At 49.3% G+C, this 15,032-nt stretch overlaps 1 protein-coding gene across 2 annotated transcripts in view; it reads left to right on the plus strand.

Annotated features, from left to right (window-relative positions):
* Positions 1 to 11,460, plus strand: part of TSPAN18 (tetraspanin 18) — a 218,390-nt gene extending 206,930 nt beyond the window's left edge. For both annotated transcript variants that reach the window (XM_063946054.1, XM_063946055.1), the window contains one exon: positions 11,253 to 11,460. In XM_063946054.1, coding sequence (XP_063802124.1) covers positions 11,253 to 11,300 — 48 coding nt within the window. In that variant the 3' untranslated portion in view covers positions 11,301 to 11,460. The remainder of the gene's footprint in view (positions 1 to 11,252) is intronic.
* Positions 11,461 to 15,032: the final 3,572 nt, after the last annotated feature.

Consider the following 15,032-nt stretch of genomic DNA (forward strand, 5'->3'; position numbering starts at 1 on the left):
TAATCAGGAGCGTCCCCACCACTAAAACTGGCTTTGGGAATCCCAATGTTATCCTGTGGATAATCCTGTGGACCCAGCCAGAGAAACGGACGTTATGGTAAGAACTTACCGTTGATTTCTCTTATGTCCACAGGTATCCACAGGAGTCCTACCCCGACGCACCTGATTTGAGGATCTTGACAGTCACTAAAACCTCTTCCCTCTTGTATGGAAGGGTGTGTATGTGTGTTCTTACCACCTAAATAGGTTTCTACCTGATGCTCCTGCCTAAATCGCTGTGGAAAGAACTGATTTGACTGAGTCAGTGGGCGGGATTATATGGTGAAGCCCCGATGCATCCTGGGAGGCCAGAAAGCTCGTGACCGTGTTGGTGCCATTTGCGCTGTCGCTCCGGCATATCCCAATGTTATCCTGTGGATACATGTGGACATAAGAGAAATCACGTTATCAACGTTAAGTTCTTACCATAACATCTATTTTCCAAATGCGATGGTAATGTTTAGACGTAACTCCTTTCCTAGCCTGTATCAGGGTAGGAATGACTTTGTTCGGAATGCCCTTCCGAGCTAATATCTGGTGTTCAACCTCCATGCCGACAAATGTAGCCACTGTAAGTCTTGATAAGCGAACGGCCCCTGTTGTAACAGGTCCTCCCGAAAAGGAAGAGGCTTCGGATCTTCCAGCAGTAGATCCGCGTACCAAGCCCTTCTTGGCCAGTCTGGAGCAATGAGGATTGCCTGAACTTTTGTTCTCCTTATGAGCTTTAGAATCCTTGGGATGAGTGGAAGTGGAGGAAACACGTACACCGACTGGAACACCCAAGGAGACACCAGAGCGTCCACCGCCACTGCTTGTGGGTCTCTCGACCTGGAACAATACCTCCGAAGCTTCTTGTTGAGGCGGGAGGCCATCATGTCTATCTGAGGAACCCTCCAAAGATTTGTCACCTCCGTGAACACCTCCGGATGGAGGGCCCACTCTCCTGGATGGAGATAGTGTCTGCTGAGGAAGTCCACTTCCCAGTTGTCCATTCCCGGAATGAAGATTGGTGACAGCGCCAACGTGTGTTTTTCTGCCCAGAGGATGATTCTTGTTACCTCTGACATTGCAGCTCTGCTCTTCGTTCCGCCCTGTCTGTTTACGTAGGCCACCGTTGTTACATTGTCAGACTGCACTTGAATGGCTCGATCTCTCAGAAGATGTGCCGCTTCGAGAAGACCATTGTACACAGCTCTTAGTTCCAGAATGTTTATGGGAAGACCGGATTCCAGACTTGACTACCTTTCTTGGAAGGTTTCCCCTTGGGTGACTGCGCCCCATCCCCGGAGGCTTGCATCCGTGGTTAGAAGGACCCAGTCCTGAATTCCGAACCTTCGGCCCTATAGAAGGTGAGACATTTGCAGCCAGCAGAGGAGTGAAATTCTTGCTTCCGGCGACAGACGAATCCTCAGGTGCATATGCAGATGAGACCCCGACCACTTGTCCAGGAGATCCAGTGGAAGGATCGAGCTTGAAATCTTCCGTACTGTAAAGCCTCGTATGAGGCAACCATCTTCCCCAGAAGACGAATGTACTGATGAACCGATACCCGGGCTGGCTTCAGGACATCCCGGACCATTGTTTGAATACCAACGCTTTCTCCTTCAGCAGAAACACCCTCTGCACTTTCGTGTCGAGGATCATCCCCAGAAAAGACAATCTCCTTGTCGGTTCCAAATGTGACTTTGGAAGGTTCAGGATCCAACAGTGTTTCCTGAGCAGATGAGTCGTGAGAGCAATGGACGACGCCTTTATCAGTAGATTGTCCAGATATGGGATTATGTTCACCCCCTGTCTGCGGAGAACCATCATCTCTGCCATCACCTTGTTGAACACCCTCGGTGCTGTGGAGAGGCCGAACGACAGTGCCTGAAACTGATAGTAACTATCTAACAGTGCAAATCTGAGATAAGCCTGGTGCGGCGGCCAAATCGGAATGTGGAGGAACGGATCCTTGATATCCAGGGATACCAGAAACTCACCCTCCTCCAGACCTGAGATCACAGCTCTGAGACTCCATTTTGAATTTTAATTCCCTCAGGTAAGGGTTTAGCGACTTCAAGTTCAAAATTGGTGTGACCGAACCATCCAGTTTCGGTACCACGAAAAGGTTCGAATAGTAACCCTTGCGTTGCGCACGTGGTGGAACTGGGACAATGACCTGTGACTTTTCCACTTTTCTGATGGCGCGCTGTAGGATCGCCATCTATCTGTCAGCAATGCTGGCAAGCCTGATTTAAAGAATCGGTGAGGCGGGAGTTCTTGAAACTCCAGTCTGTACCCCTGGGACACAATATCCTGTATGTAGGGGCCCAGGCCGGACGACACCCAGATGTTGCCGAAAAGTCTGAGTCTCGCACCCACCAGACCGTCCTCCAGGCTGTGCGGTCCACCGTCATGCTGAGGATTTTGAGGAACCACAAGCAGGGTCCTGGGAGCCTGCGGGTGTAGGCTATTTGGATTTTGCACGACCACCCCTAAAGAAGGTGGTATGAGGCTTGGACCTTTTTGTTCTAGTAGTCCAAAAGGACTGCGATGCAGTTGGGGAAAAAGGTTTCCTCATGGAAGGTGTAGCAGAGGGAAGGAAAATAGGATTTTGGTACTTACCAGGTAAATCCTTTTCTTTGAATCCATAGGGGGCACTGGAGTACTCTTGGGATATGGACGGCTTCCGTAGGAAACAGGATACTGAATATTTAAATTTAGAACACTCCACCCCTCCATATCCCAGAGTACCTCAGTGTTTTTTACTGAGCCGAACAGGAGCTATAGAGAGGTTGACAATGGAGTATTACATATAACATAACGGACAACAACGAAGTTGACACATAACGTTACTGACAACTAAACAGTTGACACCATAACCAGCACTTGATAATTTGAACCAGTCGGTGAGAGTGTGTTACCATAAAATCCCCTGAACTTACCACAAACCAGGTAAAACTGCTCTGGGTGGGCGTCCAGTGCCCCCTATGGATTCAAAGAAAAGGATTTACCTGGTAAGTACCAAAATCCTATTTTCTTTTTCATCCACTAGGGGTCACTGGAGTACTCTTGGGACGTACCAAAGCTTCCCCCTGTAACACTAGGCGGCCAAAGCTAGATGCTGATGCCGCAAACGTATCAAACTTGTAAAAGCGCACAAACGTGTACACTGAAGACCATGTAGCCGCACGGCAAAGCTGCGTCGTAGAAGCTCCACGACCAGCTGCCCATGAAGTTCCCACAGAACGTGTGGAATGAGCTGTTACTGATGTAGGCGGCTGTAACCTAGCATGAAGGTAAGCCTGACGTATGGTCAGTTTTATCCATCTGGATAAGGTCTGCTTAGACGCTGGCCAACCCATCTTGGCAGCATCATAGAGAACAAACAACGTATCCGTCTTACGAACTGTAGACGCTCGGGATACATAAACGCACAAAACGCGTACCACATCCAGAGTTCCAGAATGTGCTGTCAACACAGGAACTACTATTGGTTGATTGATGTGAAAAGATGACACTACCTTTGGTAAGAAAGCGGGATTCGTCCGAAGTTCCGCTCTGTCATCATGAAACACCAAATACGGTGGCTTGCATGACAAGGCACCCAAATCTGAAACACGCCTTGCCGAAGCTAAGGCTAGAAGAAAAATTGTTTTCCAAGTGAGAAACTTTATATCCACTTGCTGTAAGGGTTCAAAATATGAAGACTGTAAGAAATCTAAAACCAGATTCAAGTCCCATGGCGCTGTAGGTGGAATGAATGGAGGCTGTACTCTGAGGACACCTTGCAGAAAGGTGTGTATAGACGGCAATAGAGCCAATCTTCTTTGAAAGTAAATTGAGAAAGCAGATACCTGCACCTTTAGTGTAGATAAACGCAGTCCTCCACCTAACCCCGTTTGTAGAAATAACAAAAGACGGGATAACTTGAAAGATGTCGGAAACTTTCGAGTTTCACGCACGCCAAATTCTGTAATAATGAGCTGCCGTAACTGGCTTCCTAGCACGTAACATGGTTGGTATAACGGATTGCGGAATCACAGCCACCCCGTCAAACGCAGCCGCGCTAAATCGGGGTAAAGGAACGGACCCTGTTGTAACAAGTCCGGACGTAGAGGGAGCGGCCAAGGATCGTCTGCGAGTAGTCCGTGGAGATCCAAGAACCAAGCTCTTCGAGGCCAATGAGGAGCCACTAGTATGACAGACTCTCTTTTGATCCGTTTTAGCACCAGAGGGAGCAGCGGAAACGGTGGAAACAGATACACTAGGCTGTATGGCCACGCGATTGTGAGAGCATCCACCGCCACTGCCTTTGGATCTCTCGTTCTGGACACATACTGGAGTGTTTGGTGATTGTGGCGAGACGCCATCAGGTCCACCTGAGGGTAACCCCACCGCTGAACTAACATGTGAAACACCTCTGGATTTAATGCCCATTCTCCTGGATGAAAATCCCGACGGCTGAGATAATCCGCTTCCCAGTTGTCCACTCCCGGAATGAACACTGCCGACAATATCACCTGGTGGTATTCTGCCCAATTGAGGATTCGAGCTACTTCCCGCATTGCCATGCGGCTTCTCGTTCCTCCTTGTTTGTTGATGTATGCGACTGCCGTTGTGTTGTCTGACTGCACTTGGACAGTCTGAGAGCGAAGCATGTGTACTGCTTGTCGTAGTGCATTGTAAATTGGGCGGAGTTCCAGGACATTTATAGACAGCAATCTTTCGTGATCCGCCCAGAGACCCTGGAGTTGACAATTTTGAACAACAGCTCCCCAACCTCTGAGACTCGCGTCCGTCGTTAGAATTATCCAATTCCAGCCGCCGAATAGTTTCCCTGCGGTTAAATTGTGTTCCTTGAGCCATCAGAGTAGAGACACCCTTGCCCTTGGCGACAACCTCACCCTGTGGTGAATCTGCAGATGCGAGCCCGACCACTGTGCGAGCACATCCAGTTGAAAAGGACGTGAGTGAAATCTTCCGAACTGAAGCGCTTCGAAAGCCGCCACCATTGTTCCTAAGAGGCGAATGCACAAATGTACCGAGACTGTGCGTGGCTTGAGCACTAATTGTACTAGATGGCGAATAATCTGTACTTTCTGTTGTGGTAGGTAAATTCTTTGATTTACCGTATCGAGAATCATACCTAGGAATTGAAGGCGTTGAGACGGAATTAGATGTGATTTTTTTGAAGTTGACAATCCAACCGTGGTTGACAATCCAACTGTTAGTAGCGCATGTTGGAGAAGCATCTGTTGAGACTGGGCTTTGATGAGCAGATCGTCTAAATACGGAACTATTGTCACTCCCAGGGATCTGAGATGAGCTATCATCACAGACATCACTTTGGTGAATACCCGAGGCGCTGACGATAGGCCAAACGGTAGAGCCTGAAACTGGTAATGGTTTTGGCGTATTGCAAACCGCAAGAACCTTTGATGAGGCTGCCAAATCGGAATGTGTAAGTACGCATCCTTGAGATCTAGCGCAATCATGAATTCCTTTGGCTCTAAACTTGCAATCACTGAGCGCAGAGATTCCATCTTGAATCTGTAGTAAGTTACGTACCGATTGAGACCCTTTAAGTTCAATATTGGCCTGACTGAGCCATCCGGCTTCGGTACCACAAACAGAGTGGGATAATAACCCTGACCCTGTTGGTGTACAGGGACCGGAATCAAAACTGCTGAATCCAGTAGGGACTGAATGGCAATTTGCAGAACCGCCCTCTTGTCGTCCGACAGAGGCAGTCCTGTCTTGAAAAACCGCAGTGGCGGAAGACAGTCGAACTCTATTTTGTAATCTCTTAACACTAAATTGCGGATCCACCCATCCGCGGATGTCTGGAACCACGCCAAATGGAACGTCTGAAGGCGTGCTCCCACAATCGGAGAACCGAGATGGGCTGGTAGCCCGTCATGCCACTGGCTTGTCTGTAACCTTAGCGTCCTGACGACTTGTGTTGGTTTGTTGGAAACCACGTCCACGTCTACCAGGCGTGGCTGTTCCTCTGCCACGTCCGCGAAAGAACTGAGGTCTAAAGGATTTGAACGCAGGTCCAGAGTCCGTCCGTCTTGGTACCGGTGGAGGCAATGGAAAGAAAACAGACTTTCCTCCCGTAGCCTCAGAAATCCATGTGTCCAAGCCGTCCATATCCCAAGAGTACTCCAGTGACCCCTAGTGGATAAAAAAGAAAGGTGACTTACCCGCGGTTGCCGTGGAAATCCACGCATCCAACGCTTCCCCAAATAGAGCCTCACCTGTGTTAGGGTAGGTTCTCCACACTTCTCCTGGATTCCACGTCTGCAGACCATTGGCGTAGCCAGAGTCCCCTGCAAGCTGAGACCGACATGGCAGATATCCTTGCAGTCAGCGTACCCAGGTCCTTCATGGATTCCACCATGAACCCCGCAGAATCCTGTATGTTACGTAAAAACAATTCAATGTCACTTCTATCCATTGTATCCAAATCTTCTAGTAATGTGCCGGACCACTTTACTATGGCTTTAAAAATCCATGCACAGGCAATGGTGGGTCTTAACGCCACTCCCGAAGCAGTGTATATGGATTTGAGTGTAGTGTCAATCTTACGATCTTTTAACGCGGTAGATCCAGGGACAGGTAAAACCACCTTTTTTGACAGTCTGGAGACAGATGCGTCAATTATGGGTGGGTTTTCCCACTCTTCAATCCTCTTTCAGGGAAGGGAAAGGCAACCAGAACCCTTTTGGGGATCTGCAATTTTTTTTCTCCGGGTTTTCCCAGGATTTTTCAAATATTGCGTTTAATTCTTTAGATGCAGGGAAGGTTAGCGACGCTTTCTTATTGTCAGTGAAGTAAGCCTCCTCAACCTGCTCAGATGGTGTGTCAGTAATGTTTAATACATCTCTAATGGCCTTCAATCATGAGCTGCACCCCCTTAGCAATGGATGCTGCCCACCTTAGCACGTCCCCATCCCCGTCTGCTGTATCAGAGTCTGTATCCGTGTCATCTTGAATAATCTGGGCAAGTGCACGTTTCTGTGGGAACATGCTAGGGGGCTTGCCGGAATAGGAACAGAACCTGACCAAACTGCCATAGAATTCTTTAACACCTGAGTTTCTGTCTCAGTATGTGCTACCCTAGTAGAGATCTGAGAGATCACTCCTTTAATGGAGGTCAACCACTCAGGCTCAATCATAGGGATCTGGGACAAGACATTACATTCCTGTGTACATGGAATGGATTCTTCTTGAGAAAAAACATCCTCTGCAGCATAAGACACAGAGTCCCTAGACATGGCTATGTGAGATAATAAACACCCACACACACGGAATTGTAGACACAGTTTCCTCCCAAGTATGCCACAGAGATTGGAGCCAACCCACACATTGCTTCCTGAGGTAGATATAACAGAACTAGCCAGCGCTTACTGTGCACCTTAATAGACTACACAGTATTTACACAGCCTCTTTCCCCCCTTCTACAACGCCCTGGTACTGCACAGGATAGCTGCAGTTGCGTGGAGGGATTGTTTCCCCTGTCAGCGTCTGTGTACAGGAACTGCAGGCAGGAAAATGGTGCTGAACGCTGCTGGATCTGCCCGGAGAAGCTCCGCCCCCTGAAGATGGTGCGTCTTCCCGCACAAATTCTTTATACTGGCCTCAGGATTCCGTCGTTAGCCGGGGGATTCAGTCCCAGGTTAGCGTCTGTGACCAGTTTAGGGTATTTAGACGCTGGCTCAGGACGCCCCTCATAGCGCCAACACTGTGTGCCGCTGATCCTTCTCCGGAGCGCAGCAGTTCAGAGCTGCGCTCCTACCCTCACAAATTAGTAAAGCTCTGTCTGCTGTGCTCATCCCAACCTCAACTAACATCTGTAATCTCTCTCTCTCTACTGGTATCTTTCCTTCTCTATACAAGCATGCAGTGATTACGCCCATTCTGAAAAACACACAACTCTGACCCGAACTCTCTCTCTAACTACCGTCCCATCTCTCAGCTCCCATGCCCCTCCAAGCTACTGGAGAGACTTGCCTACACTCGCCTCACACAGCCTACTGGACCCACTTCAGTCAGGATTTGTGCCCAACACTCCACAGAGACAGCACTGACTAAGGTAGTGAATGATTTGGTCACTGCTAAGTCTAAAGGCCATTACACACTACTTATTCTTATAGATCTCTCTGCTGCTTTTGACACTGTTGACCACTCTCTTCTCATACAAACACTACAATCCCTAGGTATTCCGGACACAGCCCTTTCTTGGTTCTCATCCTACCTATCTAATCGCTCCTTCAGTGTTTGCTCCTCTGATTCCACCTCCTCCTCTTTACCTCTTTCAGTTGGAGTTCCGCAAGGCTCAGTCTTAGGTCCTCTGCTTTTCTCTATCTATACCTCATCTCTTGGTAAACGAATCAGTTCTTTCGGATTTCAGTATCATTTGTACGCCGATACTCAAATCTACCTATCCTCCCCTGATTTGTCACCATCTGTATTGGGCCGTGTCACTGAATGCCTTTCTGCCGTTTCATCTTGGATGACATCTCGCTACCTCAAACTTAATATTTCCAAAACAGAATGAATTATATTTCCACCGGCCAATAGTAGTTTCCAACCTGATATCTCTATCACTGCTGATAACTTGGCAATCATCCCTACCCCACAAGCTCACGGCCTAGATGTCATCCTTGACTCAGAACTGTCCTTTGTTCCCCACATCCAATCTGTCTCACAGTCATGTTACATACATCTAAGAAACATATCCAGAATATGACCATATCTTACACAAGACACAGCAAACATTCTAATCCATGCTCTCATTATCTCCCGCATTGATTACTGTAATAGTCTCCTGACCGGTCTTCCCAAACATAGGCTCTCACCACTACAATCCATTCTGAATGCAGCTGCGAGGCTAATCTTCCTCGCTAGACGTTCATCATCTGCAGATCCGCTCTGTCAGTCCCTCCATTGGTTACCGGTATTCTACCGTATTAAATATAAAATACTTTTACTCACATACAAGGCTATTAACCAAACTGCACCAACATACATCTCTTCACTCATCTCAAAATATCTCCCTACCCGACCTCTCCGCTCTGCACAAGATCTACGTCTCTCATCCACACGCATTACTTGTTCACACTCAAAATTACAGGACTTTATCCGGGCTTCACCCACTCTGTGGAATGCCCTCCCACGCACAATAAGACTCACCTCTAGTCTCTAAACGTTCCCTGAAAACTCACCTCTTCAACAAGCCTACCAAATTCCAGACCCACCCACATAACCTTCAGTGCTTCCCTATCTAATTACATCCTCTCTGTATAGTACACATAACATCACATATCTTGTCTTTCTTTACTCTCACACCCTCCTGACACTTGGCCAACATTGTGGGGTATCATACAACCCATTAAGAACCTAGCAATCTGGTGGACCATTATGCAATAGGTAGCATCTATCCTTGTGTATCTATGCCTATTTCCCTATAGATTGTAAGCTTGCGAGCAGGGCCTTCCTACCTCTGTCTGTTTTTACCCAGTTTTGTTCTATTACTACTGTTCTAATTGTAAAGCGCAACAGAATATGCTGCGCTATATAAGAAACTGTTAATAAATAAAATAATAATACCCTTGTGCTGCCATATCTGACCACCTTCTATCTTCTGGCTCTGTTAGGGGGTGGCGGCATGCTGCGGGAGTGAGCGGTCGCCTGAGGTGGCACCCCCGTCCCCCTTTAGGATGACACTTTTTATAAACTAGACCCTTCAGATACTAGACACCCTCCCGTCTTAAAGGCCTGGTGTCCTAAGCACAAGGCCGAAGCAAAACTGATCAACACAAAGGTGAATGTTCCGCAATGGCCAAGGCACAGGCCTGACACCAAGCTGATGGGAAATCTGTGGCACTGTTTGAAAGTTGTACATGTGTCATCCAACAACGTGAGCAGTATGGGGCTTATCTACAAGAAAGGATGGGCACAATCACTCAAACTGTATACAAGCCTGGGAAACACCACAATATACTTACATCTGTTATTGTAGCAAAGAGAGGTTCTATCCAAATTAGGAGACTTCACACTCACTATCCAATGATGTCTGTAACAATCTGGGGGAGATGTACTAAGCCTTGGAGAGAGAAAGTACCAAACAATCAGCTCCTGTCATTTGTCAATCACAGCCTGTAACATGGCAGTTAGCAGCTGATTGGCTGGTAGTTTATCACTCTCCACTTTATCTCTCTTCAAGGCTTAGTACATCTGCCCATCTGTCATTTATAATACAAATGATTCTAATAAAAAATTGAGGAAATACTTTTCCCAGCCACTGTACATACATACATACACATACATACATACACATACACATACATACACACATACACACACACATACATACACACACACACACACACACACACACACACACACACACACATGCATACACACACACACACACATGCATACACACACACACATACATACACATACACACACATACACACACATGCACACACATACACACACACATACACACACATACATACATACACATACATACACACACACACATACATACATACATACATACATACATACATACACACACACACACACCTACACTAGGAGCAGGAGATACGGCGCACACACATAGTATCACTGACACTTGCGCTTCCACCTACCCTACGCCGGGAGCTGGAGATACAATTTTATAGAATGCATTTTATAAATGTTACGTCAACACGGATTGGTTGCCAATAGTAACCTCTCCACTCTGTAGTGGAGCATAGTATCTGCTAATCCTCCTCTTTATAATGTATTGGAGCAAGAAATGACACAATAATAGGCAGAGTTCTGTAGTGTCAATCCCCAACCACATCTTATACAGCTTGTTCCGCACATAAGTATATGGTTGATTCTATTTCGGAGTGGGAGAAAGGACCTTCTGACGTATCTAGGGGAGGAGCTATGGGCGAACAGGGTACCCGAAAAGTACCCTCGCGGGCTCGCCACGCTTCGGGCTCGGTGGCTCGCTCCGCTCGCCACCTAATTACTAAAGGTAATAGTTGGTGGCGTGGATAGTAGAGGAACTATCCCGCTGGCCTAGCTCCTCCCCCTTACGGAAAAGGTCCCTTAGCCCACTTGATTCTAGCATCTACCATAAGTATATGCTGATACTTATGTAGAGTTAGCCTCCAGCGAGGCTCTGCAGCTTCCTAACCTCCTCTCTGTTCTTCATTTCACAGCTCTTCGCAATGATATTTGCTATGTGTCTGTTCAGAGGCATCCAGTAAGAAGAATGCCCGGGAACCTGATGTGTGCCAAATCGTGAGGGTCTCCCAACTCCCCCTCCCCACAAGAGCCTCCACTGCCAGAAAGCCTTGCACTACTTTTGGAGCCTCAGCCAGGGTGTGACTGCGAGCACACAGTCTGACAAAAGGACCCCATTCTTTACCCCTTGTGTATCATCTTGTTTTTTTCCAGCAAGACCCCCACAATGAGGAGCGAGAGACGGCACTGCAACAGAATGGCCTCAGAATGTATCCACTTAATGAATAATGATACACTGTATACCGAGGTGTTCAGAACCTCTTCCCCCATGTCCACAGATGTGTCCCAGCCTCATGCTGCGCACTGTGCGTGCTAGATCGTGTGCCCCAGCCTCATACAGCGCACTGTGCGTCCTAGAGCGTGTGCCCCAGCCTCATACAGCGCACTGTGCGTGCTAGATCGTGTGCCCCAGCCTCATACAGCGCACTGTGCGTGCTAGATCGTGTGCCCCAGCCTCATACAGCGCACTGTGCGTGCTAGATCGTGTGCCCCAGCCTCATACAGCGCACTGTGCGTGCTAGATCGTGTGCCCCAGCCTCATACAGCGCACTGTGCGTGCTAGATCGTGTGCCCCAGCCTCATACAGCGCACTGTGCGTGCTAGATCGTGTGCCCCAGCCTCATACAGCGCACTGTGCGTGCTAGATCGTGTGCCCCAGCCTCATACAGCGCACTGTGCGTGCTAGATCGTGTGCCCCAGCCTCATACAGCGCACTGTGCGTGCTAGATCGTGTGCCCCAGCCTCATACAGGGCACTGTGCGTGCTAGAGCGTGTGCCCCAGCCTCATACAGCGCACTGTGCGTGCTAGATCGTGTGCCCCAGCCTCATACAGCGCACTGTGCGTGCTAGATCGTGTGCCCCAGCCTCATACAGCGCACGGTGCGTGCTAGAGCGTGTGCCCCAGCCTCATACAGCGCACTGTGCGTGCTAGATCGTGTGCCCCAGCCTCATACAGCGCACTGTGCATGCTAGATCGTGTGCCCCAGCCTCATACAGCGCACTGTGCGTGCTAGATCGTGTGCCCCAGCCTCATGCTGCGCACTGTGCGTGCTAGATCGTGTGCCCCAGCCTCATACAGCGCACTGTGCGTCCTAGAGCGTGTGCCCTAGCCTCATACAGCGCACTGTGCGTGCTAGAGCGTGTGCCCCAGCCTCATACAGCGCACTGTGCATGCTAGATCGTGTGCCCCAGCCTCATACAGCGCACGGTGCGTGCTAGATCGTGTGCCCCAGCCTCATACAGCGCACTGTGCGTGCTAGATCGTGTGCCCCAGCCTCATACAGCGCACTGTGCGTGCTAGATCGTGTGCCCCAGCCTCATACAGCGCACTGTGCGTCCTAGAGCGTGTGCCCTAGCCTCATACAGCGCACTGTGCGTGCTAGAGCGTGTGCCCCAGCCTCATATAGCGCACTGTGCATGCTAGATCGTGTGCCCCAGCCTCATACAGCGCACGGTGCGTGCTAGAGCGTGTGCCCCAGCCTCATACAGCGCACTGTGCGTGCTAGATCGTGTGCCCCAGCCTCATACAGCGCACTGTGCGTGCTAGATCGTGTGCCCCAGCCTCATACAGCGCACTGTGCGTGCTAGAGCGTGTGCCCCAGCCTCATACAGCGCACTGTGCGTGCTAGAGCGTGTGCCCCAGCCTCATACAGCGCACGGTGCGTGCTAGAGCGTGTGCCCCAGCCTCATACAGCGCACTGTGCGTGCTAGATCGTGTGCCCCAGCCTCATACAGCGCACTGTGCGTGCTAGATCGTGTGCCCCAGCCTCATACAGCGCACTGTGCGTGCTAGAGCGTGTGCCCCAGCCTCATACAGCGCACTGTGCGTGCTAGAGCGTGTGCCCCAGCCTCATACAGCGCACGGTGCGTGCTAGAGCGTGTGCCCCAGCCTCATACAGGGCACTGTGCGCGCTAGAGCGTGTGCCCCAGTCTCATATAGCGCACTGTGCGTGCTAGAGTGGGTGTTCCAGCCTCCAATAATTAGAGATGAGCGCGTTCAGTTTTACTTGTTTCTCAAAAAAACGACATCTTATTGGCTCACGCATGTCACGTGTTTTGGATAGCCAATAGGAAAAGTTTGGATAAAACCGAACTGGCGTTACATCTGAACCTGCTCCTCTCTACCAGTAATGCACTGTAAGTAGAGCAGCATTAGCTCTCGTCGTTGTCCTGTGTATTAGCTCTTCCTTGGTTATAGAGATCACTTAGGCATTGTCCTCATACAGACGGTATTGTAGCACAAATGGCAAACATTTAATTAAGGACCCATGTTCTATGGATCAGACACAATTTACCATTAGAAATCCATTCACACGGGTGTTACTGTGACAGCAGTGCTAGAGAAAGAGATGCAGACTGAGAAATGACTATCTGCTGGCATTGCCCGGCCAGAGTGCAGCCATGTAACAGCAGCCACCATCAATAATCCCATGCACTTTCCTACAGGCCAGATTATAGACCAAGTGCTCAGCAATGCACCCCCCCCCCCCCCCTAATACATTTCCTGCACAGGGTGGCATGTAATGAAGGCCGTGCATTCTCCAGCCCGCTCACTGTGCCAGCACCCGCTATAGGCAGACAATGCCAGGCTGCTATATGTAGGCATTTGCCTGGTGCCAGATCCCAGGAAGTGGGTAGTACACTTCTAATGCCCGTATAAGCAGACCCCCCCCCCCCCTCCACCTCTCAGATTACACGAGCATGGCTTGGTCACTCGTACTGACAATCAGAAACTTTACTTTAGATTCCGCAAGATCTGAGACGTACAGCGTATGGTAATAAAATCTAATGGGTGTATACAGAGATACTGCGCTCTCTGCTCAGAGGAAGTGCGCAAACTGCTGTCCCTGTAAGATATATGCTATGAAGGTCACTGACCGTCCGACTGACAATGTGAGATGCACATACACGCGACTCTGACAATGTGAGCTGCACATACACGCGACTCTGACAATGTGAGCTGCACATACACGCGACTCTGACAATGTGAGCTGCACATACACGCGACTCTGACAATGTGAGATGCACATACACGCGACTCTGACAATGTGAGATGCACATACACGCGACTCTGACAATGTGAGATGCACATACACGCGACTCTGACAATGTGAGATGCACATACACGCGACTCTGACAATGTGAGATGCACATACACGCGACTCTGACAATGTGAGATGCACATACACGCGACTCTGACAATGTGAGCTGCACATACACGCGACTCTGACAATGTGAGATGCACATACACGCGACTCTGACAATGTGAGATGCACATACACGCGACTCTGACAATGTGACATGCACATACACGCGACTCTGACAATGTGACATGCACATACACGCGACTCTGACAATGTGACATGCACATACACGCGGACTCTGACAATGTGAGCTGCACATACACGCGACTGACAATGTGAGATGCACATACACGCGACTCTGACAATGTGAGCTGCACATACACGCGACTCTGACAATGTGAGCTGCACATACACGCGACTCTGACAATGTGAGCTGCACATACACGCGACTCTGACAATGTGAGCTGCACATACACGCGACTCTGACAATGTGAGCTGCACATACACGCGACTCTGACAATGTGAGCTGCACATACACGCGACTCTGACAATGTGAGCTGCACATACACGCGACTCTGACAATGTGAGCTGCACATACACGCGACTCTGACA

This window comes from Pseudophryne corroboree, chromosome 11 (assembly GCF_028390025.1).
Source record: "Pseudophryne corroboree isolate aPseCor3 chromosome 11, aPseCor3.hap2, whole genome shotgun sequence".
In the NCBI taxonomy this organism is placed as follows: Eukaryota; Metazoa; Chordata; class Amphibia; order Anura; family Myobatrachidae; genus Pseudophryne; species Pseudophryne corroboree.